The sequence below is a fragment of the Macrosteles quadrilineatus genome, unplaced genomic scaffold, assembly GCF_028750875.1.
Source record: "Macrosteles quadrilineatus isolate MER2022 unplaced genomic scaffold, UCM_ALF_1.0 Scaffold_8__2_contigs__length_117827958, whole genome shotgun sequence".
NCBI classification, from domain to species: domain Eukaryota; kingdom Metazoa; phylum Arthropoda; class Insecta; order Hemiptera; family Cicadellidae; genus Macrosteles; species Macrosteles quadrilineatus.
Genome location: NW_026542601.1, coordinates 7,210,866 through 7,238,703, shown reverse-complemented (window position 1 = coordinate 7,238,703; position 27,838 = coordinate 7,210,866). Strand labels below are relative to the sequence as shown.

Below are 27,838 nucleotides of genomic sequence, written 5' to 3'. Positions count from 1 at the left end.
ATTGTACAAAACTGGTATTTCAATTGTACAGCAAAATTTCAACCAAGCCAAACTAATAGGTACGGTACAGTTTTTGTAAAGTTGTTTTCTTTTTTTTTCTAACCATTATTTGTGATGTCGTTTTAATTCACAATATTAACAACCAAAAGACTGAAAATATAATTTAGTGATTAATTTATCATTGTACTTTCATGTTTGGTTATAAAACCAGAGGAGAAGATATTATACATAATTAAATTGTTTTATTGGGTAAACTATTTTTTAATAAGTTGGATTACTATAGAATTAAATGAATACGCCAACCAACGCAACATTTTTCCGTTGAACTCCTCCACCATTTCTTCAAAAAAGTGGTCGGTGTTAATATATTGTGTGTATGTGTCTGGATGTGTGTTTATTAGTGTACAGAGCTACAGACTATACATGTGGTCTGATTTTGACGTTATTTTTGGTTTGTGAGTACTAATCTAAGGTACCTCCAGGTGATTTTGTCATTTGGGTAGGAATTTAGATTTTATAATGGCGGCTTTCCCGTGAAAAACATAAAGTAGCGGTGAAATTGGATTTTACAAAAGGCCCAAGCGATTATAATCTAAATTTAGTTCCTTATGGCCCTTTTAACTGTAAACAAAACTGTACAACTACCATTACTGTAAAATCTCGATAAAAAGTAATTGCAGTTTATGTGATTTTCTCATACCCCGTAAAATAACATAAAAGTATATTTTTTAATGGCTCAATCTATTTTGATAAAAAATTTGTATGTTATGGTTATTGTAACTTCTAACAAAACAGTACAACCTCCAATACTGTATAAATTACAGTTAATAAGTTATTGCAACTTTTGCAATTTTACCCATAAAATCTTACTAATATTATAATTAAAATCTTAGGCTACTTCTTACTAATATTATAAATGTGAAAGTTTGTGTGTTTGTTTGTAGTTCAATCACGCATTAACTACTGGACGGATTTGGCTGAAATTTGGCATGATGATAGCTCCCATTCCCGATTAACATATAGACATATTCTTATCTCAAAAATCCTTTCGGGCTCCGCCCCAGTGGCTCTTTAGTTCCCCATGTTAACCTTATGAGTATTCATATTTAAAGGGAATTAAAGAAATTAGTCAGCTGTTTCAACTAAAAATGTTGGTTCTATACAAAAGCATTCAAGTTATAAGATTTACCAATAGGGTGCAGCACTATTATTTTTTGCATTTATGAAAACAGCTAATTTGAACTAAGCAGTAACAAAAAACTGTGATACACATTGAGAACTGTCAAAGTAGGATTGTTTACAGTTATCTTAATGTTTTTGGCTTCATTAATAATTTGTGATATTCTAAAAATGTTCAATAACTTATTTTTCCTCTTTTGTTTAGGTGAAGTGGTAGAATATTATGGCTATATGGTAGATGTGTAATACTATAAATATACTGTGAATTTAAAGAAGCAAATTATATGAAACTGTGTCCTCTCCCATTGCAAACGCAAAAGCTTGAGTATAACTGCAATAAGCATTTTATACTTATATGCCTACCCCGTACGAAGGACGGGTACTCTGCTAGTATAACATATAGTTAACTCCCACCGCTTAGCCATCATGTAAGGGTTGTGACGAGCTGGGAGGATGTGAGTTATTGTCAGATAGCTGAGACAGTTTATTTAAATGGGAAGCTATTTTTTATGTGTGACTCCCATCAGATACAGCTCCGTTTACTTCATGGAATAGATTCCTATTGCTCACCCTCATGCAATTAAAATCCAAACTGCAGTTCACCATCTATAGTGTTAGAACTGGTGGGTTCTCTGTCTTAGCGACAATTGTTGTGGAGTGGAAGTGTGCAAAGTGATCACAGTGTCCTGTAAGTCGGTTGAGATTTAATCATGTCTACAAAGCAGCTGACCCTTACACACACAGATCCCCCATTACAACTTCAGGTCAGAGCTGTACTCTTAGCCAGTCTGTTCTTGGATTTCGGAAGGAGTGACTGTTCCCGGCTCTCGGGCCATGTGAAGCAACTTACACCCAAAAGGTGGAGATGAGGAAAGACATCCTGGAGGATGAGAAATTTCTGCTTCTTAGAGTATCAGTACCTCATACATTTTTGATGCCCTCATTTTGAGAGGTGGGTGTTTCTCTGGATGAGATAGCCCCTGAAATTTTGGCAATGCAACGTTGAGGTTTAGTTCTGGTAGGGTCTTTGGTTTTTTAGAATCCATAAGGTTCCCACTGGTAGGGAATCGAATATCGAGTCCATAGGCAGAGCCCCGCATGCCCAGGTACAGCTAGTTACTCCAAGTGGCCACTTGGTATCCTGGAAGATCGTTACGCACCACCATTGGGGAGCTTGGTGGCATTCGCCTCGGTTTAGCCAAAAAAAGAGGCGAAATGAAGGAAGAAAGGAAAAAGAGTCATTTGATACAAAAGTGCAGAAGAAAGATGAGCTACCAAAAGAAGACGTTAAGACGAATGATAGTCATCGAACCCAGAAGAAAGAATAGGAGGGATCTGGAGGTTGGCTTTGGTTACCCTGGGGTCGCCAGTTCACAAGAGATGGATTTTGTCTAGGAGACTGACAAATGCCTCTTAGAGTGACGTCCTGACGTGACAGATAAAAAAGGAGATTTCTTTACCTGTTATTTTTTAGTAGACGAGTTAGGTTTAAAATATTTTTCCTACAGTTACTCACAATGTACATGTTCTCTCACTGATTTGAGAAAGCAAAGTGGCCAATTCGCTCATCAGTGAGACAATGTTAACATTGTCTCACTCTAATTACTTTGTCTCACTCCAGATTTGCAACGTGAAGGCACGAAATAGTGAGCGCGTAACATGCTGGCAACGTCTTATGCGCACGAAATACGTTGGCAGCACTGGCTGTAAATCAGCTGGTCAGCTGTTATACTGTTGTATTTGTCACTTCACATTAAATGTTATATTCAAAGTTCACTTCTGTGTAAAAATAGATTATGTTTCATCACAAATTTATTTGTTTCATGGTAACTGTAGGAAAAGTATAATGAGCAACTCGAGTTCAAAGTACAATTGCCTCACTCGAGAAACCATTCCTCACTTGCCTACGGCTCGTGAGTAAGGATTTCTCTCGAGTGAGTCAATTGCTCACTTTTCTCACTAGTTGCACAAATAACTATTTCCTACATCTGTCTTATTCAATCTTTTACAATCGCACTCCTGCGATTGATCTATAATCAATGCAACTATAACCATAACGTAAAGCTAAGGCTTCCCTAAATTCTTGACAGGACATGTCCAAATTAAATTTCCGTGGTGGCATATGATGCAAATTATAGTTTACAAAAACGTTGCTTTCTCATAGTATAGATCACATCTTATATCGCAATGACTCAATGCTCCAAAATGGCAATGCTACCTGCCTGCCTGCATCTAACTAACCAACCTAACCTCTCCAGTCTCAGTCTCAAATCTCAAACAAACAAAACAAGCAAAACGCTACGAAACTAAAACTAAAACTATAAACTAAACCTTAACCTTATGTACATCTTATAGAATTAGAAACCAGTACGGTAAACAATGCAGATAAAAAATGTTTTAGGATCTCTAATTACATTAACTTGAGGTTACTCTTTTTGCGGCTCTTATGTGTTTTTTATAAGCAAATGCATAAGTGAAAGTGATTCTAATCAAAGCCGGGAGGCTTTTCTGGAACTCTGTTCAAATCATAAGTACTTAGGGTAGGCAGGCATAATCATTTTATTAGTATAACTTAGGCCTAGGCTAAATGCATATTAACCTAGCTTTGAACTTCAGTCAATAGAATCAGTTGTGTTAGCTTAGCGGTTAAAAATTTTGAAATTTTTTGAAAGTGATAGAACTATAAGTTAGTTACATTTGGTTACAGCTTAGGCCTACCAGTCCCTCAACAATAGATAGTCCTAGGTTTACTCCTACTGGCTTTGGCAGAAGGTCTACTTCTGTACTGCCTTGCTCTTAAGCTCACTGGGATGGAAAAAAATAATTAGGCCTTATGCATTTTCCCTGTAAATTATTTACGCTATTGGTCTAGTTCCTCTAAAAGTAACAGGGTAGGTTACTTTTTTTTGTGGTTGCACTTAAGTTTACGTCCTACATTTATTATTATAACTTACATTACCTATACATTAACTACCAGCTGATTATAAAATAAAAACTGTTCTAAACTAAACCTAACCTTAACCAAACTGCAGTATGTGAGTAAATGTAGGACGCCAACTTAAGTGCAGCCAACTAGACTCTCAAACTCTAAACCTCAGCTCTTTCTAGGTGATATGAGGTTAATAATGTTTGTGTAGTTTAAAATACAAATTGATCAAACATAAGTTAGCCTGACTTAATTTTTATAAAGTTAATGAGCACAGTAACTTTAAATGATGCTGGACTTGGGCCCAAGGCGACGATGTCGTGTATGCGGATCCTGGTAACTGCCGCAAACATTTGACCAGTACAGTTCATCTTTGTACTGTATCGGCTCACCCCTTGCTTTGCTGGATACATTCCACGCTCAGGCTAATAGTCTATGTCAACGGGAAAATGCATGGTTAAAAGAGACCGCCAACCTATCTAAAAAAAAGAAAAAAAAGAAAAGAAAAACAGATTGGTAGGCCTAGGCCTTCTTGAAGTTCCGTTGAAACTTCATTGACATAAGTTAATATCTTCAACAAATTAAGACACATAAGTTAGTATCTTTGTTTTATGAGTTGAGTTAGTTTTAAATTCACTCGTAGTGCCCATACAGAACAGAAACGATATAGTTTGAGAACTTAAGCTTGTGTACCTATTGCAGTGTTGTCGATGGATGGTTCGGTAAGTTAGCTCTTTAGGAAATGGTATGAGTTTGAGTGGAAATATTGGTAAACAAGGTTAAATAATTTGTCCCTTCAACAATATATTTTAACAGAAGCCCATCACTTGTTGTACCGGTATTTAACTCAACTTGTAAAAATTTAAAATGTTAGGCCTACTTGTGATGAAGTAACTCTAAGTTCTTGTTCAATTCCAATTAAGTCACATCGAAAATTCTTAATATTTTTTTTATTTTCAGGAAACAACCATATCAGAATGTTTTCGATTTGCAAAACAACTCATCCCGCCACTGGGATAGAACACGCCATTACTTGCAACTTCTTCAACAGATCGGAGAAGTCATTGGTGGTTGCTGGAGCAAATATAATTCGTGTCTTACGTTTGATACCAGATGTAGAGACAAATAAGAAAAAGCCTAAAAATATGAGTAAGTTACCAGTATTCATACTTTAGTAAACTGTATGTTACACTTAAAACAAAGCCTGAACGAATGTTTCTGCTAGAATGTGTGTGTGTTAGAAAGTAGATCTACCTGAGGCTATAGGAAAATTATCTGTAATCCTATATACTTTCCATGTTAACGCTTTCCATGATTCATGCTTATAATCAAGTTAGACTAATATGCCTGATGAAGATTAATATGATTCATTGAGTACGGTACTTTATTTTATTGATCTTTATCTAAGAAGCTGGTGGTGTAGGTACCTATTTACAATATCACTGGAATTGTTTAATGCTTTCTAAAAATGTACCCCTGGTCTTGTTAAAGTTGTATAACATCGCCGTTTTGTTAAATAGGCCTAGCACAATGGATTGATACCACGATTTGAAATAGGCCTAGCAACTGGGGCTAAGTTATAATCAATCTTACTTTGGATCTATTACGGCATTCTTCAGGGTTTAAAGCCAACACACTGTAATCAATCAGCACTCTACCCATTTGATTTTAATTTTAGTCTGCAACATAGCATTACGTATTGTATGTTGTTACCTTGCATTAACTTGCCGAAAGGCATAGTTAAAGTGCTTGCCTACAATCTGAAGGCTGTGAGTTTGAAATGAAGTGTAATGGTATCTGGACTCAGATTCCATTTGTAATTTTTGGTGTTGGGCTGTCAATGAGGCTATCTAACAAAAAGTTAACGTTAGTCAGCAACAGGATTATTTAGGCCTATGTGGAAAAAAAACATAGACAAAAAATTACACGCTTTCAAATTGTGCTAGTGTCTGATCAATATTATACACTCAACCTTAGGAGGAAATTTTAGTAATGAATAATTTTTACCTTCACCTATGACTGTCTTACAAACTAATTGCAACTTGTTTCTTATTTCTTTTTAAGACGTTCCTCCTAAAATGAAGATGGAGTGTTTGGCAACGTACACCATGTTTGGAAACATAATGTCCATGCAGTCTGTCAGTTTAGCAGGTTCAACCAGAGATGCACTGTTGTTAAGTTTTAGAGATGCAAAATTAAGTGTCGTCGAGTACGATCTGGATACTCATGACCTGAAAACACTTTCACTACATTATTTCGAAGAAGAAGAAATACGAGTAAGCTTTAGTCCTAGTAATGCTTTTTTAGTTTATTTATTTCTATTTGAACTTAAAAAATAATGGACGAATAGATCAATTTTTTAATTTTGTTTTTAACATAATTATTTTAGTTGTGTATACCCAAAAACCTAGTTAGAAATACTTCTTTGTTAACTTTTTTAAAATTTACCATTAGCCTAGCCAACACTTTACAGAGTGATTTGACCCACTAGCTTTTATTGTTGTTTATCTAAGTTAACTATGAACAACGGTTGATGGAAATGAGTTATGTATGACAGATGCATCGTCTCTTCTGAAATATTTTTTTGAATATTGTTCGACCGTTTGAGCTCCAAAGGCTTATAATCAGACACAAGATTAACATAACTTAACAAAACTTAAGAAAAGTAAAGAATTAAATACTAGTGTCATGTAACCCTCTCGATGTTATCAGGGAGGATGGACGCAACACACTCACATCCCTATAATACGAGTAGACCCTGAAGGACGATGTGCCGTAATGCTTGTCTACGGACGACAGTTAGTAGTTCTCCCGTTCCGCAGAGAGACCATAGGACTTGACGAAGGTGATATGTTGTCTGAAGATACTACAACTACCGGCCCACAGAACAAAGCTTCCGTTCTGGCATCCTACATGATAGTTTTGAAAGACGTTGATGCCAAGCTAGACAATATTATTGACATTCAGTTTCTCTACGGCTATTATGAACCTACTCTGCTCATTCTCTATGAGCCTGTGAAAACGTTTCCAGGGTAAGTTAAGTTTTACATTGTTGACGTTAATTAGTTCTATTATTGGAGTTAAGTTTTATAGTTTTTTGAGGGTAAGAACTGATCCTGACACCTGCGTGGATGGGAATTAATCATGAATATTACCTTAGTAGCCAGGGAACTTTTATCCACCCTATTTAATGCCAAGCTCATGTTGTTATGTCTATGCTACTGGCAATACTCAAATAATTTAAAAAAAAGTCTACAAAACATTAAGAGTTAAATTTCTATCCAAATAATCCTCAAGTTGTCTATATGGCAACTGGTTTCGATGCCATTTGAGGAATACTTGGACAGAAAAGTGACTTAACCTCTTCTAGATTAATTGTGAAGTAGGCCTAATTAAGAAGGCAATCAAGAAAGTATACTAAGTGTATACTTTGGCAATTCCATCTAGTGTCTAAAAAAATCCTGCTAATTTGTGGCTTTAAATCTTCCTACTCAAACCTTCCATGATCAGATCAGTAGTATTCAAATTATTGTGTGCAGCGTTGTGTTTTTTGTGTCAAGACTTAAGATGTGAACCTTTTTTTTTTGTGAAATCGTTAAAAATAAATATATCTTTTAACAACCAAATAAGGCCAACCATATAAGGGTGTAATGTAAGGCCTAAATATAACAACATGTGGTTTTTATATTAATTCTAGACGGATAGCCGTAAGACGAGACACATGTGCCATGGTAGCCATCTCTCTCAACATTCAACAGCGGGTTCATCCCGTGATCTGGTCTGTGGGCAACCTGCCGATGGACTGTACACAAGCTCTCGCAGTACGCAAGCCTCTCGGGGGAACTGTCATCTTTTGCATCAACTCACTCATCTACTTGAACCAGAGCGTTCCTCCGTACGGCATCTCTCTTAACTCTCTTACTGAGGTCTCCACAGCGTTCCCCTTGAGTAAGTATTTTTTGGATTGTGTTTTTAAATCTTACGTTAGCCTCTTAGGTTTAAAACCGAGTATGAAATGTGTCGAGTAAAGAAAGAGGTTTTCTGGTATCCTACAAGAATGATCAGTTCTGTAGCATTTTACTAATAAATGGTTCCAAGAAAACTCGCAAAAAGATTTATTTCTTTATTTATATTAGAATAACCAGCCAACTGTCTCAAATAACAGGTAGGCTAAGTTAATTAGGTTATTTTAGATTTGTTCCTGGTTCTAAGCCACTGTTTTAAGATCATTGGTATCCAACGGATGTTTTGGTTCAATTTATTTTAGAGTTTCTTTTTGTTTTCTTAGTTAAAAAGCACCTAAACTCTGATTTTTGCAGTTGTAAGATGAATGCCCACCTGACACAGTAAGTTGTCTTACTTAGTCTTTATAGTAAAGAATTTGTAGAAAGTCACAATACTCACAATACTTATAATCCTGGGTAAGATGAAACGAGTAAGGTTAAACAATCTTAATTATGTATTAGTTTACAAGTAGGCCTAGGCATAAATATTGTTAGGAAATAAAGTATTTTTAAATATTTAATATTTGTGAACAGGAAGTTTCCCTAAGCAAAGCTGCATATTTCAGAGATTCAGGAGAATGTAAAAATGAGCTTAGAAGGAGCTCAGGCCAGCTTCATTTCAAATGACAGAATCGTGATCTCGCTCAAGAATGGAGAACTGTACGTTCTGACCCTCCACGCAGACAGCATGCGCAGTGTCAGGAGCTTTCATTTTGAAAAGGCTGCTGCTAGTGTATTGACTACGTGTGTAAGTGTTTTACTCTATGCTCTTTACTCTCTAAAGTATTCTCTAGTATTCTTTTTATATAGTTAGTATTGATTTAGCATGTTTAACATACAGACAAACAAACAAAATTACAATTTTTACACTAAACAATTCTTCTATAACTAAGGGTCAAGCCAAACATGCGATGGGACTTTGTCTTAATTCAATATGAATAATAAATAACAATAGTAATAAATCAAATTAGAAACATTTAACTTGGAACTTGGAAACAACAACAACAAATCAATCTAGCGCCTTCTAGTCCAAACAATTTCTTTTTGAAAGATTCTGTTTTTAGGAAAAAGCATTTAGCTTGGATTAAATAAATAAATATAGGATGGAGAGGACACAGCTAACTCACCTGATGAAAGGTTGCAGATGAGTCAAAGAACACATAAAATCACACACATAATTTACTTAATATTTCGCCTCTTTCAGAGGCTTCTTCAGAAGTAGGCCTAGATGGTAGTTACAAAACAACAGTTTGAATAGGATGACACAGTTTGAATTCAAAATGTCTGACAGGTTGTCCAACTGACACTGCACAAAGCACTAAATACACATATACAAATACAACTAAATACACAAAATACAAAGCACTAAATTTTTGAAAGATTCACCACTTGTGTAGAAAAGAGGTTGATGTCATCTGGTATTCTGTTGGCCAAGAGTTGGATGTGAGGAAAAGTCCTGTGGAACATGTACTGGGTGAAGTACTGACTTCTGGCAAAAAGATGGGTTTGGCGCAGGTAACGAGATGTGCGGAAGTCCAACTTGCAAAGATCAGGGGTATCAATGTCCGAGGTAATAAGCTTCCTCAGGAACAGTAGGTCACTGATTTCACATCGGGTAAGTAGTGGCATCATGTTCAACTGAAGTTGTAGATCATGGATTGGAACAGTGCGGTAGTTGAAACCCATCAGCACACCAACCGGAAGAATTAAACGGGTCTGAATGTTCTGAAGACTCTTGATTTTCCCAAGCAGGTAAGGGCTCCAAACAGGTGACAAAAACTCAACTAAAGGCCTGACTAGATGGATGAAGAGAATCCTCAATGCATTGATAGAGAACATTTTACGGCTGTTCCTTATAATGATATGGGAGAATGAGCTCTCTTGCAGATATAATTGATATGTTCTTGAGGGTTTAAATTTGGAGAAAGCATGACGCTAAATTCCTTGATCATGAGAGAACTTGAGAGGGGTTGACTGTCAAGTTATTAGGGAAAGATGATGGGTGAGCTAGACCTGGAAAAGCATTTAGAAATATTCAAGGTCATTATCGTCTTTATCGTAGCACCACTTCATCTATAAATCAATACTGTTCTGCAGAGTTTTGCAATCATTCAGGGTTTTGATTTTTTTTTTAAGAACTTTAATCAACATTTTTGCATCACCGGCAAAGAGCAGAACTTTCATCCCTGAGTGTGCTGTATTAATATTGAGAAAAGAACTGGGCCCAAAAGTGATCCCTGAGGCACACCAGAGACAGCAGAGAAAGGTTGAGACTGACAGCCAGACAACACGTATCTGAAGAGAACGGCCGAGGAAGATATTGCTTTGGTTGTTTCTCTGTGTCTATAATAATTCATTTTACTTGCAGACTTCCGTCTATGCGGACAACTACTTGTTTTTGGGCTCAAGATTAGGAAACTCATTGTTGCTGAAGTTTACGGAGAAAAGATCGACTGAAGGTTTCAAACCTCCTACCATTGACCTGACTCAGCAACCAACTAAAAAGAGAAGAATGGATACCCTAGGTAGGCCTAAAATATAATTTCTGATAAGCTAAGGATTGATAAGTAGAAATGTGATTTAAATATAAACAATTTTTATTTTTTTTCTAATTAAGAGTGTACAATTATACTTAGGATAACTACTAACGAGGGGTATGCAAGGCTTAGATTTTCGATCAAGCCGAGATTTTGCAAATTGGCTGTAGCCTTTAGTGTATGTTTTTCTCGCTGTTAAGTTTTCTGAAAGATATTTACTTCTTACAATCATCCAGAACCGGCCTTAGGGACATGCAAATTGCCGTGTTTCGTGTTGCACTGCGCTTGGTGCAAAATAAAAAAAAAATAAAACCTCGCTCCGAATGTTTGCACTAAGCCCCGCACCATTCAAGGCCTGCTCTGGAAACATTACTTTGTTCTTTGTACTTTGTTGTTGCTTTTTTTTATTCACTGGAAGTAATTTTTGTCACTTCATTTTACTTTATTGGAAATAAAAAATGTTTTGCAAAATTCTGTTGAGTTGTAACTTGTAAATGATGAATTGATTCCTGTCTTTCAATTAGGATTAAAATCCTCTCACAAAACCATTTGAAATCATTCTCACTATTATTACTATAAATACGAGGATACCATCAATGTTTAGTATTATTAATTTAATTTCCTCTTCAGGTGATTGGATGGCCTCCGACGTAGCAGACATTCGAGATCTTGATGAGCTAGAAGTGTATGGCAGTGAAACTCAGACTTCTATACAATTGACCTCATACTCGTTTGAGGTTTGTGTTACTGCATAGTCTTGGTTCAAACACACTAACATTTTTGTCCTTGTAGTTTTTTTTTGTATTTTAACTTACTCATGCTGTGTTTGGCCACAGAAGATTAATTAAATATGATAAAACATTAATAGAATTGTCTAGAGTTCAAAAAGTGAAACAAAAAGTAGTAAATTTTTCACAACAAAAAACTAATTCACAGTACATTATTCACATATTTTGTGTTTAGAATGACCTGGATTATTCTACCCGGTATTTGATCTCACAACTCATTTACATTCTCTCCTAGGTTTGTGACAGTCTGTTGAACATCGGTCCTTGTGGTAATGTGTCGATGGGAGAGCCGGCCTTCCTGTCCGAGGAGTTCTCTAACAACACAGATCCTGATGTGGAGCTTGTAACTACTTCCGGTTACGGCAAGAATGGTGCTCTGTGTGTGCTGCAGCGTTCTGTGAGACCACAGGTCAGTTCTTGTAGAGTGAAATGTGCCTGTGCCGGTAATCTTTTTGAATATACTGATTGCCAGTGATAGGTTTATTAAAGTAAATTGATGAAGAGTATTTTTTGAAACAAATTAACTTTTAGGCCTATGGGATGGTTAGTTTTTGAAAGAAAGAGCGCTTGGCTTAGGAATAGGCCTGCTTAAAGAACGAATGAACGGATAAGTGAATGGGACCCAGGTAAGGAGTTCCAGCCAGTTGACAACACTCAAAAAGTTCACAACACAATCAGTGCATCTTCAAGTTAGCTTCTTAAAAAGGAAGTAGTATGGTAAATTAATATTGTAAATTGATTGTATTTCTTAGGATTTTTACTGAGGACATTTTTAGGCCAGACCGTGTGAAATCAGAGAGCTGTCATGATTGAGGTATATTATCACGCAGTATTGTGGTGATTGTGAAAAATATTCTTTCCGCGATCAAAAGACATTATCATGTGTGTTGCCGTGATCATGAGAAATTATCATAGATTTTTCTGTGTTCGCAAGTAATGATCACAAAAATGCTGCTATTGCCGGAAATCATCACAAATTTTGCGGGATTCAAAATATGTTCACAAATGTCTGACATCGCGAGAAATAGAGAGTGTTGCTTTGATCGCAGAAAATCATCACTAATGTTACCCCAATTGCACAATAACATCATGGATGTTGCCACAATCGCAGGAAATAAATGACAAATTATGCTGCGATCGAAAGATATAAAAAAAAAACATGTGGCTGTGATTATTAGAAATTATCACAAAACTTGCATAAAGGGTTTTAACATACTAGCAGGTATTTAACAAGTAAGTTTCGCTTTTATTATTGGCAAGTTTTGTCCTGAAAATTTAGGTTTTTAAACCTGGAATTGTCCTTGAATTTTATTTGGGAACCGGAGTTTTGCCAACGGGTGTCAGGTAGATGGGGGGGATGCCTTCGGCCACCTCTTGGTGCGGAGATTTGCCAACGGTGGTGGTGGGAGAAAGAGTGTGACGGAGGGAAGGAGAGCGATTGTCAGGGTTGTCTACGCTTGGCAGTTATGCGCTTGTCGCAGTGGGTTAGGTTAGGTTAAAAATTCAATACATATCCTTTCACAGTCAGAAGTGCATAACTCCATTACTTTGAACACAGTCAGCATCTTGCCTGGTTTGTCCACCCCTAGCGGAAGCCACCCTCACGGTCACGTGTAATCTCTCTCCCTCCTCCCCCTCTCGCGCAACCCACAACCGTTGGCAAGACTCCGCAGTATGTGGAATTCATGGATGGGGACCCTTTCTACCTGATACCCGTTGGCAAAACTCCTACACTCATTTTATTTTGATGAAACCCTGGATAACCTGTAATAACCGGTAAACTTTTAGTTCGGTTTAAAATTCTATGCCAAGATTCTAAAGACAATTAAGATTACCGGTATTGTGAATATTTTGGTAGAATCTCAGCTGGTTAAATGTTTGCAGGGAAGACCTTTTTCTTGTAAACAAGATATCAGTTTTCCACTTGAAAAAATTTTCTACGACTTTGTAAGCGCTCTTGGTCCTAACCATCTGATGTTTGAAGCATCAGTTTGAATGTGAAATAAATCTGTGAGTGAGTGCACTGTATGTAAACTTAGGTTGATGTTAACTTTTCCAGGTTGTTACCACATTTGAGCTGACTGGCATCACAGACATGTGGATCGTGGCAGGGAGGGATACAATACAGGATGAGTCCCAAGATCCTATCCATGCCTTCCTTATTCTGAGCCAAGCTGAATCATCCATGGTAAGAAACCCTCTGACAATTCATCAATGTATCAAAAAAGTCAGTTAAACTGCTAGGCATATTTCAATCAGAGTAATGAAAGTTTGTATGGCCTTTAATGGACTATGCAGAGTGAGTTCTTTTTGCCAAACAGCTTAAGGTGGGACCTTATCATAACTTATCTTGTCACTAAATGCCTTTGGTGATAGCGAATGCTGACAAAATCCTGCATTCTAATCATAAAACCATCTTCACCCTGAGTTTCAATCCTACCTGTCAATGTAAAAGCCAAACCAGTTTTCAATCAACATTTAAGTAAATTTTAAAGGCCGGTCCGAGCGTTCTGCATGGAGATTTTCATGACCGTTATTAAACTCCCTAACCCATTTCCGCACCTACTCATTGCATTAAATGTTTGAATGTATGCATCAAATATGTTTTATGTGTTAAAAAAATTATCCCTCGCCTTATCTCACATGCAGCGGAGGATTGAATAGTAAAAAAAATTTTAATATCTCAGCGTACTTGTGAGCTACAGAGTTATAAATGGCGTGATTCTGTTCACAAATCAATGATGCCAGTATGCAGCATGGCGTATCATTGTGGAATACTCACAAACTACAGAGCTATACGGTATACATTAACGGCCCTTACTTAAAACGCCCTTAGTATATATTTACATAATATTTTATACAATTTAACATAATAGTGTTTTGGCCTCTGGGGACATCAAAATTAAAAAGTAAATTTGTCTTGGGTCTAGGACTTGCCATGCCACCTAGGAATAGCTAATTCCTGATAGGAGAATTCACTGAAATTTAAAAATTGTATCCTTAAGTTTACAAATTTTAAGTTATTAAAAGTCATAGCAAAAATTTAACAAAGGGAAATACAGTTGGTACAGGTCAAAATTGAGCAATAATTGAAAAGAGTGCTGCCAAATACTACATTAGAATAGAATGTGAAAGAAAAGAATGATATTGTGGTTACAAACTATTGCAGAATATATTCATTACCAATTATTTTAACAAAACACCGTACAATGTTCTGCCACCATGTAAATAGAGGCATAATTTTATTCATTACTCTTGCAAATGAAATATTATTCTTGTTTAGATTCTCCAAACTGGTCAAGAAATCAATGAAATGGACAGTTCAGGTTTCAACACCCAGGGCCCAACAATTTATGCTGGAAATCTCGGCTCTAACAAATATATCATCCAGGTAAGAACAATATAAATTTTAAATCCACTTTTGCTGCTATTGTATGAGACATAGTTATAGACAGTTTATATTTTGAAAACCGAGTGTACAATCCTCTTTATTATCTAGAGATATACAGTAGAACCTCGATCAACCGTGGTCAATAGCTGCCTCTTAAATTATGTTACATAACCTCAAAAATACCAAGACAATGTTATAAATTGTGTTTCCTCAGTCTAATATATTAGAGAAGAGTTTTTCACATGAACATTCCTTGTTGCCAGGTTTCTCAGATGGGTGTAAGACTACTCCAAGGGTCGGAGCAGATACAACACATGCCGCTAGACCTGGGATCTCCGTTGGTCCACGCTACCTCCGTAGATCCTTATGTGTTCCTGCTAACGGAGGACGGACAGGTGGTGGGTCTGACACTGCGAGAGACTAAGTCCTCCGCTCGACTCATCGCCAAGCAGGACATCATCAACTCGGTATGTTTAACATTGAAATTACACTGCACAATTAATACAGTTGAGAGTGTCAATCTTGAGAAAAGGCAGTTGCACTATGACAAAATGGGTTTATACAAAAATAGCTCTGGCTTGAGAAAAATTTGGTCTTAACTAAAATTCAGCATAAAAAACATGACATTGTGTCACTGTGTCATGACATGATAATTTATTATCCATATCTCTGGTGCAATAAGAAAATCTTAAGTGATACTGAAGTGCTGTTGTTTATGTGCTTTTAATTTTAAACAATTCATTCAATTAAAGTATTTTATAAAATTTGCTGAAGTAAAATATTTCAACAAAACTGTTTTCATTGCACTAATCTGAAAGTGTTATTTGCAGAAACCGCACATAACAGCGATGCACGCTTACCGTGATGTGTCAGGGATGTTTTCCTCCTTGCTCCCCGAAACTGATTTACACTTGGACCCTGAACAGCAGTCAGCGCGAGGAAATGTGAAAAGGTAAGACATAGTTGGGTTGATAACGTTCTCTCCTTCTATTTGCGCTTATTGTGTTTGACACTCATAAGATCACTGTCGGTACTCGGTACCTATCCAAAATCAGATCCCGCAATTTTTGTTGGGGTGGACAGGATTGTACTTTGAGTTTGGGGTGGAACTGTTATTTTCTTCCTGATTTTCAAGGTGGGAACGAAACAGTAATTTTTTCTCCTTGTGCAAAAAGTTTACGGTACAAAAAATAAATTAATAGAAGCTCATGAAAAGCCAATAATAGGAAACAAGATCAATTCAATGTCTTAATTGCATTGTTCCATTAAAACAGCTACTGTTTTGGTAAAAATATATAGGTAGAAACAAACAAATTTTTAAAATCTCTATTTATCATATCCAGTTTCATCATGACTGTGATAGGCACAATTGTTACTACCTCCCACGATCAAAGAAACCTCATCATCGTAACCTGTCATATCTGCGAAATTGTGAGCATCTCCTGTAATTGCGGCGACGTCATTATCGGCTAGAGTGACAAATTCGTGAACATTTCCTGTGATCATGGAGACATTATCATCATTCACTGGTGATTTTTGTAAAATTGTATCGCTGACAGTTTGAACAAATTTCGCATTCAGAAAATCCCAAAATGTAATCCCGCACAAAGATCAAGATATTTTTAACAAAAATTTCCTAAAATTTTGTGACTTGTCCATCTAATTTATTTTTAATTTGACGTACTGGCTTATACAAAAGTCTGGTTTCCTGTTTATTTCTTCGAGTGACATTTTACATAAAAGTTTTGCAATAACAGTGACTAATTATTTTTTTAACTTGATTAACCTAATACAATTGAATTAATCTTGAGTGTCACCACTTATAAGTATTGGTGGCATTGTAAACCATTCTTTCTCAATTGGTCATGCATAACATTTTTTGTCCTGACTGGTTACACTGAAATAATAAATAATGGGACATTTAGTTTCTGTTGTTTTGTTCCAGAGAGGTTGATGATGAGGATGAGTTGTTGTATGGAGAGCCGGGAGCCGCAGAGAGGGCTGGCCCTGCCAAGATGGCTGGCAAAGCTGCACCTTGGTAAGTCTACACTGTATCTCTTAGGCACAATAATGGCTGTACTGCATCATATTGCTTACTGTACCACTAATACCTTCGTCTCTCTGCCAGGTGGAGTAAGTACTACATGGAGGTGAAGGCCACATATTGGCTGATAGTGACTAGAGAGAATGGACATCTAGAGATGTATTCTGTACCTGATCTGCTACTCAGCTACCTGGTGGCAGGGATAGGTACTGGGCTGAGAGTGTTGTGTGACAGTCTGGGTGCCATTCCTACTGTGGCGCAGAGCTCTGGTGCCACTCATGACCATGGTAAGTCTTTTGTTTGGTTTACTTACCAAAAGGGTTTTGCGGGTCCGGGCTAACAGTTGACTAGAGGCTGGGAAAAACTTTTTGGCCTGGCTTGGTAATTTTTATTAGAGATTTGAGATCATTTGTGGCCAAGGTAGCAGAAAATCGTCTTTAAAAATGCTCATTAAAAATTTAACAATTTAGCCATAATTGCAAGTGATATTGAATGGCCATACCTTAGTTTATTGAAGGTTATCTTATCGTTTTTGTTGGCTGTTCAGGTGAGTACCAAGTCCGTGAGCTGCTAGTGGCGCCCCTGGGCAACATGAGTTCTCGTCCTCTACTGATCTTACGACTAGACGACCAAGTTCTGCTGTATGAGGCGTACCGTTATCCCAAGGGCCACCTCAAGATGAGGTTCAAAAGAATACAGCAGAGCATTCTACTTCGACTCAACGAAGAGCAGAAAAAACAAAGGTCATTATTGTTTTGAGATTCTGACTTATGGGACCCCCTTTTTTTTAAACAAACTAATTAGTAGCCTATTACAATAGAACAGTAGAGATTACCTGACAAATTAGGCTGACCTTCAATGGTAAATATTTTTGAATATAATTATTTCTCACAGTACCGTGTTCAGAACTAACACTGATTTTTACTGTGTGCCATGTACTCATAGAAAAAATAAATATTATGATTAATTATTATACATATTTACATGTTTTATAAACATAATAGACTATTTGATAATCATAATTTCATTTTTTTACAGGGGTAGACCTGGCTCGGGCCCTCGAGTAAATCAATTGAGATACTTCGGCAACATTGCTGGTTACAACGGAGTAAGTATTGAATCAAATTAAAATACCAGAAAGAAACTATTTTAGAACACTAATAAAATACCACACATATATTTTTCTAACAGTATTAACTGACAGAGTTTGATCAGGATAAGACCAGATTGATTTTCAAATTAATGCTCTTTTGTTATAGGCCTACTTTTGTTAAAGAAGTTTGTTACAAAGAGTTTTATTTTGTTGTGTAAGATTTTAATTGAAAAACTTGTAAAAATAGAAATACATTCTTTAAATCAGCGTTTATTAAAATTTAAGGATGTAACATAGAGCACAAGGGCCTAGGTTTTAAGGAATTTTTTAGAGGATAGCAGACCTCCTGAACCAAATGAAAACCTAAATGGGAAAGAGTCCAAACTGGCAAAAGAAAAACAAAACTTTACACTGTTTACACAAAAAAATTAGAATATGTTATATTCATGTTTTTAAACAAAATTGTGCCAACCGCTATTTCAACTTTCTTAACCAACCACAATCTTACGTTTCTTGTTATGTAGTGGTAAATATTGCAAATGGCAATTGATTTTATGGTCAGTTCAACTGGATTAGCATTGTTACATCAAGGAATTTTTTATATTTAGATTTGACATTACATGATAAATATCCAGTATAAGCGTAAATATATGTTTTAAGTGTTATAAGACGTATCTTTATTTACTTTCCGATGATAAATACTGAAACAATGTATATCAGTTACAAACTAGTAAACAAAGACAAACAATTTTAGTAGTAAAGTTTAAAGTACAAAGTACACTTTGTTAACAGTAGTCAACATAACATTGCTGCCATAGTGCCATTCATAGTCTTATCCTCAGTGGCGTATCCAGGGGGAGTTTTGGGGGTTTGTTTGGACCCCTCTTAAATGTAAAACGTGAATTTTCAACAATAAAAATATTTTGTATCTGCTCTGCAGGTGTTTGTGTGTGGAAATCACCCTCACTGGATATTCCTCACATACAGGGGTGAGTTGCGGATCCACCCCATGACTATCGATGGCGGAGTCACTTGCTTTGCTCCCTTCAACAACGTCAACTGTCCTCAGGGCTTTCTGTATTTCAATCAGAAGGTAACAGATCTTGACGATTAAGTGTACTTAACTGTTAAAAAAAATAATTTGTAACATAGTCAACAGCCAATTCAATACAAAGTTTCAAAGTTACAGGTTTTTATCAGAGCCGGAAAATAAACTCGTTGAATAAAGTAATTTTATTTCTACTAACTCCAAAATCCAAAGGATAAATGGAAATGAGACATTACTTCTAAATTGTGTATTATGTCAAAAAATTCAAGTGTAAAGTGCGTTTTTGCTCTTATAATGTAGGCCTACTCAGTGATCAACTGATACGCTAGTTATTGAAATTCAAGAAATTTTTTCCCATTTCAAAAAGTCACGAATATGAAAAGAATTTTGTATGTATAACAACTGGTTGATATTCTGTCCATCAATAAACTACTGTATATTGGTTAACCTGGTTCTGTTTTGCAGGGTGAATTGCGTATCTGCGTGTTGCCGACTCACTTGTCCTACGACGCGTCCTGGCCTGTCCGGAAGGTGCCGCTACGTTGCACACCTCATTTCATCACTTACCATCTGGAGAGTAAAACCTACTGTTTGGTCACCAGTACAGCTGAAACCACCAACCAGTACTATAAGTTTAACGGAGAAGATAAAGTAAGCGGAAAAGCCTCATAAAAATCTGTTTGGAATGTATTACTTTTAGAATTTTTCACTTTAAAGTAAATGTTGAAACAAATCTGTTGTAATGCATTCAAACACTTATTTTGGTATCTGTCTATTTGAAACAACTACTAAAATAACATTAGATACAATTTTAATCAGGAAATAAGAGTGGTCGAAGAAATACTCTGATTAAATTGCCATGTGTATGGGCAAAATATTTTTGAGTCAATTTGAAATGTAAAAATAAAAATATAGTCTAATTTATGGATTTTACAATACAATTGGTGTGTTTTGTTAGCTTAGTGGTCATTGTTTCGGCCTTCAGAGCGAGAAACTGGTTTGATTCCCGGTTTAATTAGGAAACATTTATGGGTTTGGCCGCTTTCCCTTAAAAGTGTCTGCATCACCTTCCTGTGGTGTAGATAATAATAAAAAATAAAAAAAAACCTGTTGCGGAATCTTGGGGGATGACATTTGGGGGAGCTTGAGTAGCTTCGTTGATGGGCTTTGAGTCTGTACCTGCTCACCAATGTCAGGCCTGTTGTATCTAAAGTCTTTATTTCTGTGTGCTGTATTTATGCCACTCAAAAAGCGGATTTAAGGTATTTAAGCGACCCTGGACTGAGGCGTTTGACAGTGCTGTTTTGTCAAAACATTTAACTTCTTAAGAGTTCTTGGAGCCTAGATGTTCAAACTCGAAAAACAATTAAAGAAATACAAAGGGAATGTCTAATCTCACAGTATACTAGATATTTAAATTACAATCACTCTGGTGTTTGAACAAATATTTTGAGATGGTAAATAACTCTTCAGCGGCTGTTTGAAATTAATAAAATTAACATTTGCTTTCATGGCGGACAAATCCAAGATGGCCGTTAGCTTCCATAGACTCCCTTGGAGACCAATTGACAACAACAAAGAACATTTCTTCACACTATACTAGATATTAGATATTTAAATTATAATCACTTTAGTGTTTGAAAAAATATTTTCGGACGATAAATAACTCTTCAGCAGCTGTTTTAAACTATCCAAGATGGTTGCTAGCCTTCAAGGACTCTTAATTAATTGTTACTATTGAATTAGCAGACATGTATTGTAAAATGTGCTTTTGTAAAAATTGCAGTTTCAGGAAATATTACAATGAAAAATAAATTAAATCTTTGCCATTGTCCATATCAAGTCATCCAGGGCATGACACCCATGTTCTCAGATTCTAATGATTTTTTTTCATGTGTTCCTTTTGCTATTCTAATTATGAATACCAAATTTCATTTTGATATCTTGAATACTTTTTTAGTTATGAATTTTCAAAAATTGCTAAAAATAAGCGTTTTCCCGTTTCCGCCGATTATTGGGAGTACGAAATTGTTTTGGTAAAAAAATCATTACTCAGTCAGTATTTATCATATCACAATGGGACTTTCACTAAAATGTTCAGAAAATCTTGTAGAATTAAGGAAAAATATGTTTATGGGGGTGGTTATTTTATGTTCCAGTCAGTAATCCATCCAACTTTAATTTTGGTCTAATCTTTAGCAAAAAACACAAAATTTTGAAAAATTGATGAAAATTATAGGCACTATGTAAACCAAAGGTGTTTTATCATATTTATATTCCTAAGGACATATACTAACAGGTTCTTAAAGAAAAACACTGGGATTTTCACTGCCTTTTAGTTTGTACCTCAATAAACAGAAAAATATAATTTTCATAAAAAAGGCAGAGTGCGGACAGTTAAACCTGTACTAAGAATCAATAGCTACTTCAGAAAGTGTTATTAAACAAATTATCAAGACCCATTTATAATAAAGTAGAATTATAATTTTGAAAGGCAATAAAACTGAAGTTTAAAAGCACTGACCCAAATTGGTAGGCCTATAATGTCAAGCTTAGTACAAAAAAGACGCTTGAAAAAATATGTACAGTATTAAGAAAATATGAAAACTTCTTACCACTAATCCTTAATGAATACAATTTTTGGAGATACTCAATCTGCTTTTTACATGAAGCACTTAATTTTGTACTTGGTTTTTTGTCAACATGTTTTGGCACTGTTTTTCAATTAAATCCATTTCTTTTTTTCGGGAAATAATACATTTAGTCAGGTTGGGTCGCAGGAAAATATTTCAGTTCTGGCAGAGAGGCTGTTATTTTAGGTGGTTATAGTATACAAGTTTCTGAATCTAAAACCGCCCAGACCTTATTATTATTTTTAATTAATTATTTTAAATATGAAGGTGGTGTTGTGACCCATCATTTTAAACTACTTTTTTATGCTGAATTCAATGCCGCAATCCGTTTTTCATTGTCATATTTGGTTTTTGAAATATTGACATTTTAAATCAAAATAATTGTAATATTTTATCAAGAAAGCTTGATAACAAAAAACTTATAAAATAATTGATCACATTTCAAAATGGCGGATCCAAGATGGTGGCTGAAAAAAATACATCCCATAACCGAGTGAAAATAGGTCAACAATGAATGGTGGTGTCCACTTATCTTTATCTAGCACTATTTTTAGATTATGACCTTAGTTTGTAAATGCACAATGTTATAATGGACTATAAATAAATTTATAAAAAGTTCTCATTACTTTAGAATGGATCAACATTTTTTTAAACGAATTGCAGCATCGTATTCAGCGTAAAAGTCTTGTTTGAAACGGTGGGTCACAACCCTACCTTTACATTTGAAAAAATAACTTTGTATCCAATATGGCGGATCCAAGATGGCGGCCAAAAATTTAAACCCAGTCAAAATGAAGCACTTGCTACTCTACAATGATCTGACGTGGTTCGGAGTTGATATCTTAAGAAATGTATAAAAAAGTAGGGGGGGGGGGGACTCATTTAAAACTCGCCCTGTATAAAACAATTCACAATTATTTTCCTCATAATTTTTTTAGTTTTGAACAGCCGCCATTTTGAAATAACTTGATGAAACTTGACCATTTTCAACCCAGGCCGAGATAATGTATTCAAGCACTTGTGTGCCAAATTTCATGAAAATCGGTTAAGACATTCGGTCGTTATAGCCAATTCATGGGGACCCAGCATCCTCTTACGGCCGCCATTTTGATGACGTCATTACGGACGACCGAGGTCCTTAAAAATTGGGGCCTGGGCGGTTTTAGGTTCAGAAACTTGTATCATTGACTACTATAACCACCTAAAATTGCAGCCTCTCTGCCAGAACTGAAATATTTTCCTGCTACCCAACCTGACTTTAGAAATGTATTATTTCCCGAAAAAAGAAATGGATTTAATTGAAAAACAGTGCCAAAACATGTTGACAAAAAACCAAGTACAAAATTAAGTGCTTCATGTAAAAAGCAGATTGAGTATCTCCAAAAATTGTATTCATTAAGGATTAGTGGTAAGAAATTTTCATATTTTCTTAATACTGTAGGCTACATATATTTTTTCAAGCGTCTTTTTTGTACAGGGTGGGGCAGGGAAATATCCCTACTTTTAAGATGGTACTGTGAGTAGTGGGGGTGTGCTGGAGGAGTGGGGTTAGGCTCAAATGAAGCTTTTGTATTGGGAATTTCTAAAAATATCACTATGGTAGTTTAGTAGTAGATATGGCTTGTTCGAGTGACCAATGTGCTTTTGCACTCGAGATGTATTTTTTTCAAAAATCTGTCTATTGTTGCTGTGCAGCTACCATTGGCTGTCGGGTTATCGGGTGGCCTGTCGCAAAGCTGTTACAATTTGGTGTGGGTGAATTACTTTCGTGTATGTGGTGGTGTATTGCGAAGGATATTTGGAGCTCAAAGAACGGTCCGGAGTCCTGAAAACATTGACCTTGTCAGAAGATCGATTTTGCAGTCTCCTCAAAGTTCTGCTTGTAAGCATGCATCCGCGCTGGCGTTGTCTAATCGTACTGTGCCTCGTATTCTCCATGAGGACTTACACCTCCATCTATACAAGAGGGTAGTTGCTCATGAACTCACACAAAGGGACTGGCAACAACGAATGCATGCATGTGAAATCTTAATTGCGGGACTACCTCATGCTGCTCGGGTTTTGTTTAGTGTCGAGGCACACTTCCATATTCCTGGAGCGGGTAAATAAGCAGAATGTGCTCTATTGGAGTGATGCTAAGCCTAGGGTAGTTCAAGGGAAGACCCTAGATGCCTTGAAGGATGCAATTCACCTAGAATGTTGCCTCTTTCCACAACAAATGCTTCACAAAGTTATAATGAACTCCAGAACCAGAATACAGTAATGCATTTAAGATTAGGGACACAACTTGCAGGATATGCTATTTAAAACCAAGTAAAGTTATATTAAAATAAACTCCCAGATGTAACCTTTTAATCTCAATAAAAAGTTTGGCTCTAACATTTTTGGTTGTCTTTTAATTTACCTTTAAAATTAGGGATACTTCCCTGCCCCACCCTGTACTAAGCTTGACATTGTAGGCCTACCAATTTGGGTCAGTGCTTTTAAACTTCAGTTTTATTGCCTTTCAAAATTATAATTCTACTTTATTATAAATGGGTCTTGATAATTTTTTTAATACCACTTTCTGAAGTAGCTATTGATTCTTAGTACAGGTTTAACTGTCCGCACTCTGCCTTTTTTATGAAAATTATATTTTTCTGTTTAATGAGTTATAAATTAAAAAGCAGTGAAAATCCCAGTGTTTTTCTTTAATAACCTGTTAGTATATGTCCTTAGGAACATAAATATGATAAAACACCTTTGGTTTACATAGTGCCTATAATTTTCACAAATTTTTCAAAATTTTGTGTTTTTTGCTAAAGATAAGACCAAAATTAAAGTTGGATGGATTACTGACTGGAACATAAAATGACCACCCCCATAAACATATTTTTCCTTAATTCTACAAGATTTTCTGAACATTTTAGTGAAAGTCCCATTGTGATATGATAAATACTGACTGAGTAATGATTTATTTACCAAAACAATTTCGTACTCCCAATAGTCGGCAGAAACGGGAAAACGCTATTTTTTAGCAATTTTTGAAAATTCATAACTAAAAAAGTATTCAAGATATCAAAATGAAATTTGGTATTCATAATTAGAATAGCAAAAGGAACACATGAAAAAAAAATCATTAGAATCTGAGAACATGGGTGTCATTTTCTTTTTTTGCTGGATGATTTGAAATGGATTGACCCATTGGGTTAAACCATTCAAACCATTGTATGTGTTTCTAAATTACGCAGAATAAAAAAAAAATATTTGATCCTTTATATTACTGTTTTTTTTTTTTTTTAGGAACTGTCAATAGAAGAAAGAGACGACAGGTTTCCACTGCCTGTTCAAGAAAGATTTAGTGTATTGCTGTTTTCCCCCGTCTCTTGGGAAGTAAGTAAGATATTTTTTATTTAATTGGTAATATTAGGATAGTTGCAGAAAAAATTGGCAAAAACCGAAAATTCATATAGGGCAAATTAAATTTAAAAATTTTTTTTAATAAGCTGCCTGAAGAAGCAAAATTGGTTTTTTATTTAAAAAATAAACTGTATGACTGTAAGGCTAAAAATCCTTTTTACAAAATCGATGATTATATATAAGATGTGAAATAAATATTAGATTTTGAAGAGTAAGTTAAAATAAAGCTTTCGTTTTCATGTAGCTATTTAAATTTTAGATTTTGTACTGTAAGCACTGAATCACCTTGTAACTATGTATAACAAATGACGTGTCCTATTTCTTTAATAAAGATCAATGGAAATAAATATTTCTTATTCTTGTTCTTATCAGCTGTTGTAGGAGGTCAGAGGTATAATTGTACATATTCTTGTTTCAGATTATTCCCAACACCAAGATGGAGCTGGAGGACTGGGAACATGTGACTTGTCTGAAGAACGTGAGTCTAGCGTACGAAGGAACTCGCAGTGGACTCAAGGGCTACATAGCTCTCGGGACTAACTACAACTACAGCGAGGACATCACCAGCAGGGGGAGGGTGAGTGTATACCTGGAATTATAATTTTTTATTATAGTAGCCTACAGTGCAATTAGACCTAAACTTTAACATCCAATGGGAAAGCCAACTTTTTACTCTCTCTCAAAGTTTGATTTGAGCTCCAGGTTTGTTGGTTTTGATGGATTTAATTGAAAATCAATTCAGGCAAATGAAAATTTGCTTAGTCTGCAGGTTTGCTGCAGCGGGGCTATTTTTTATTAATTGCTCTGAACTATTACCATTGACTTTAGTCAAAGCTATCAATAAGTACTATGACTGGGTCCATACATTCTTTTTCCAGATCCTGATATTTGACATCATCGAGGTTGTGCCGGAGCCGGGTCAGCCTCTCACGAAGAACCGGTTCAAGATGTTGTACGCTAAGGAGCAGAAGGGACCAGTTACTGCCATGACTCATGCACTGGGCTTCCTGGTATCAGCAGTCGGGCAAAAGGTAAACCAAACCACTTGTCAGTCTAACAACAATCTTAAAACTATGTAATAGGGTTTGTAAACGCCTAGAACCACGTGATATTCATGTTTGAGTTGTTGACAACCTATGTAGGTTTGAATGTTTTTGTTTGTACTGCAGTTAAATCCAAACTGAACCATAGGTAAACAAAGTTTCAAATAGTTCAGATAATGAACACAAACGATCAAACACTAGGTTAGGTTTACATCGTTAAATTACACTCAGAGGTATTTGTATACAATTTACAAACCGAAGCGATGTTTATGTCTAGGCTATTCACTAACCAATGCAATGTTCATGTGTTGACCAGTAGCATTGACAAGCCAATGCATTGTTCATGTATTGTCCAGTACCAGTTTAATGTTGATATTCTATTCTATACCATCGTCAAGCCAATAGAGTTATCATGTTTGTGCTTTCAACAAGGGATTGCAATGTTTATTGTTGCACTGTTGACAATCAGTTTCTTCTTCATGTTTGTATTGTTCACAGATCTACATATGGCAGCTGAAGGACAATGATCTAGTGGGAGTTGCGTTTATCGACACTCAGATTTATATCCATCAGATCCTGTGTATCAAGAGTCTTATATTGGTGGCTGATGTTTACAAATCCATCACACTGCTCAGGTTAGTACTTCAAATTTACAAACAAGTCAGAACTAAATAATGACAAGCAACTTTTCAATGTATTGACAAATTTTTAACAATGTCTTTTTTGTCATTCTATCGAAATAGGATTTAAAACAATTTATTCCAACAAATAAAGAGAAAGAAAAAAACGTAAAACGACCATTGAAAACATTGATAGGTTGTTATAATGCCAAATGTACAACATCTCTCTAACTCTCTCTAGCCTTCTGGTTCATCTGGTTCCTAAAGATGAGTTAATCTACCTTATATTGCATGTACATTAAACATTACTGTCCTTGGTCCTGATTACATAAACAGCTGATCCTTGTAACAAACTACACACGTGATCTCACTCCAGTCTACAGTCATTCTGCATCCATATTCAGCATAAAATACAAGCTCAAAGTGCATCGGTGTCAATAAGTGATATATGTTTTGTAGGTTCCAAGAGGAGTACCGCACTCTGTCGCTGGTCAGTAGAGATTTCCGAGCGTGTGAGGTGTACAACGTGGAGTTCCTCATAGACAACGCCCAGCTCGGCTTCCTTGTATCAGATAGAGAGAAGAACGTTGTGTTGTACATGTATCAGCCCCAGGCGAGGGAAAGCTATGGAGGTGAGAAGAGTATTATTGTTTTATATCCACTCTGCTTTGTAGAGTATACTATTGTCTGATCTAGTAAAAATGAGACAGTACTTTTGTTTGAGTTCAAATAACATGATGTTAATGTGTAATATCTGTGATCTTTTCAAAATCACAAAAACATCCACAAGATTCCCGTAAAAAAATCTCCCCTGGAAGTTATTTAGAATCCCACCGAAAACCACAGATTTTCAGACCACAGATTCCATATTTCATACCATAGATTCTTCAGATTCTGTTTTCTTTACTGGACTCTTGAAATTCTTGGGTTCCTTTTGTTGAAGGAAATTAGATTACCTATATCTGTGATTTGAGCCTGACATCCAGCCAACCGAAAATCAAATCCACATCTTTTCTCGTATCTCAGTGGATTGAAAATTTGACATTTCACAATATTTATCTAGCCATTTCAATTTGCTTAAAAAAAAATATATATATAGCAACTGTAAATACTAACAACAGTTTACATAAATT

General features: G+C 35.8%; 1 protein-coding gene across 1 annotated transcript in view; it reads left to right on the top strand.

Moving 5' to 3' along the window:
* The first annotated feature begins 3,574 nt into the window (after window positions 1–3,574).
* The window catches only part of LOC129000205 (cleavage and polyadenylation specificity factor subunit 1), a 28,363-nt gene continuing 4,099 nt past the window's right edge, over window positions 3,575–27,838 (top strand). Inside the window, exons 1-24 of the mRNA XM_054427160.1 lie at window positions 3,575–3,719; window positions 5,066–5,254; window positions 6,170–6,381; window positions 6,818–7,137; window positions 7,803–8,053; window positions 8,676–8,857; window positions 10,478–10,634; window positions 11,277–11,383; window positions 11,670–11,843; window positions 13,494–13,622; window positions 14,718–14,825; window positions 15,089–15,292; window positions 15,656–15,777; window positions 16,771–16,863; window positions 16,954–17,156; window positions 17,417–17,612; window positions 17,908–17,977; window positions 18,903–19,055; window positions 19,476–19,661; window positions 24,926–25,015; window positions 25,461–25,619; window positions 25,921–26,073; window positions 26,584–26,720; window positions 27,165–27,337. Coding sequence (XP_054283135.1) covers window positions 5,083–5,254; window positions 6,170–6,381; window positions 6,818–7,137; window positions 7,803–8,053; window positions 8,676–8,857; window positions 10,478–10,634; window positions 11,277–11,383; window positions 11,670–11,843; window positions 13,494–13,622; window positions 14,718–14,825; window positions 15,089–15,292; window positions 15,656–15,777; window positions 16,771–16,863; window positions 16,954–17,156; window positions 17,417–17,612; window positions 17,908–17,977; window positions 18,903–19,055; window positions 19,476–19,661; window positions 24,926–25,015; window positions 25,461–25,619; window positions 25,921–26,073; window positions 26,584–26,720; window positions 27,165–27,337 — 3,751 coding nt within the window. The 5' untranslated portion in view covers window positions 3,575–3,719; window positions 5,066–5,082. The remainder of the gene's footprint in view (window positions 3,720–5,065; window positions 5,255–6,169; window positions 6,382–6,817; window positions 7,138–7,802; window positions 8,054–8,675; window positions 8,858–10,477; window positions 10,635–11,276; window positions 11,384–11,669; window positions 11,844–13,493; window positions 13,623–14,717; window positions 14,826–15,088; window positions 15,293–15,655; window positions 15,778–16,770; window positions 16,864–16,953; window positions 17,157–17,416; window positions 17,613–17,907; window positions 17,978–18,902; window positions 19,056–19,475; window positions 19,662–24,925; window positions 25,016–25,460; window positions 25,620–25,920; window positions 26,074–26,583; window positions 26,721–27,164; window positions 27,338–27,838) is intronic.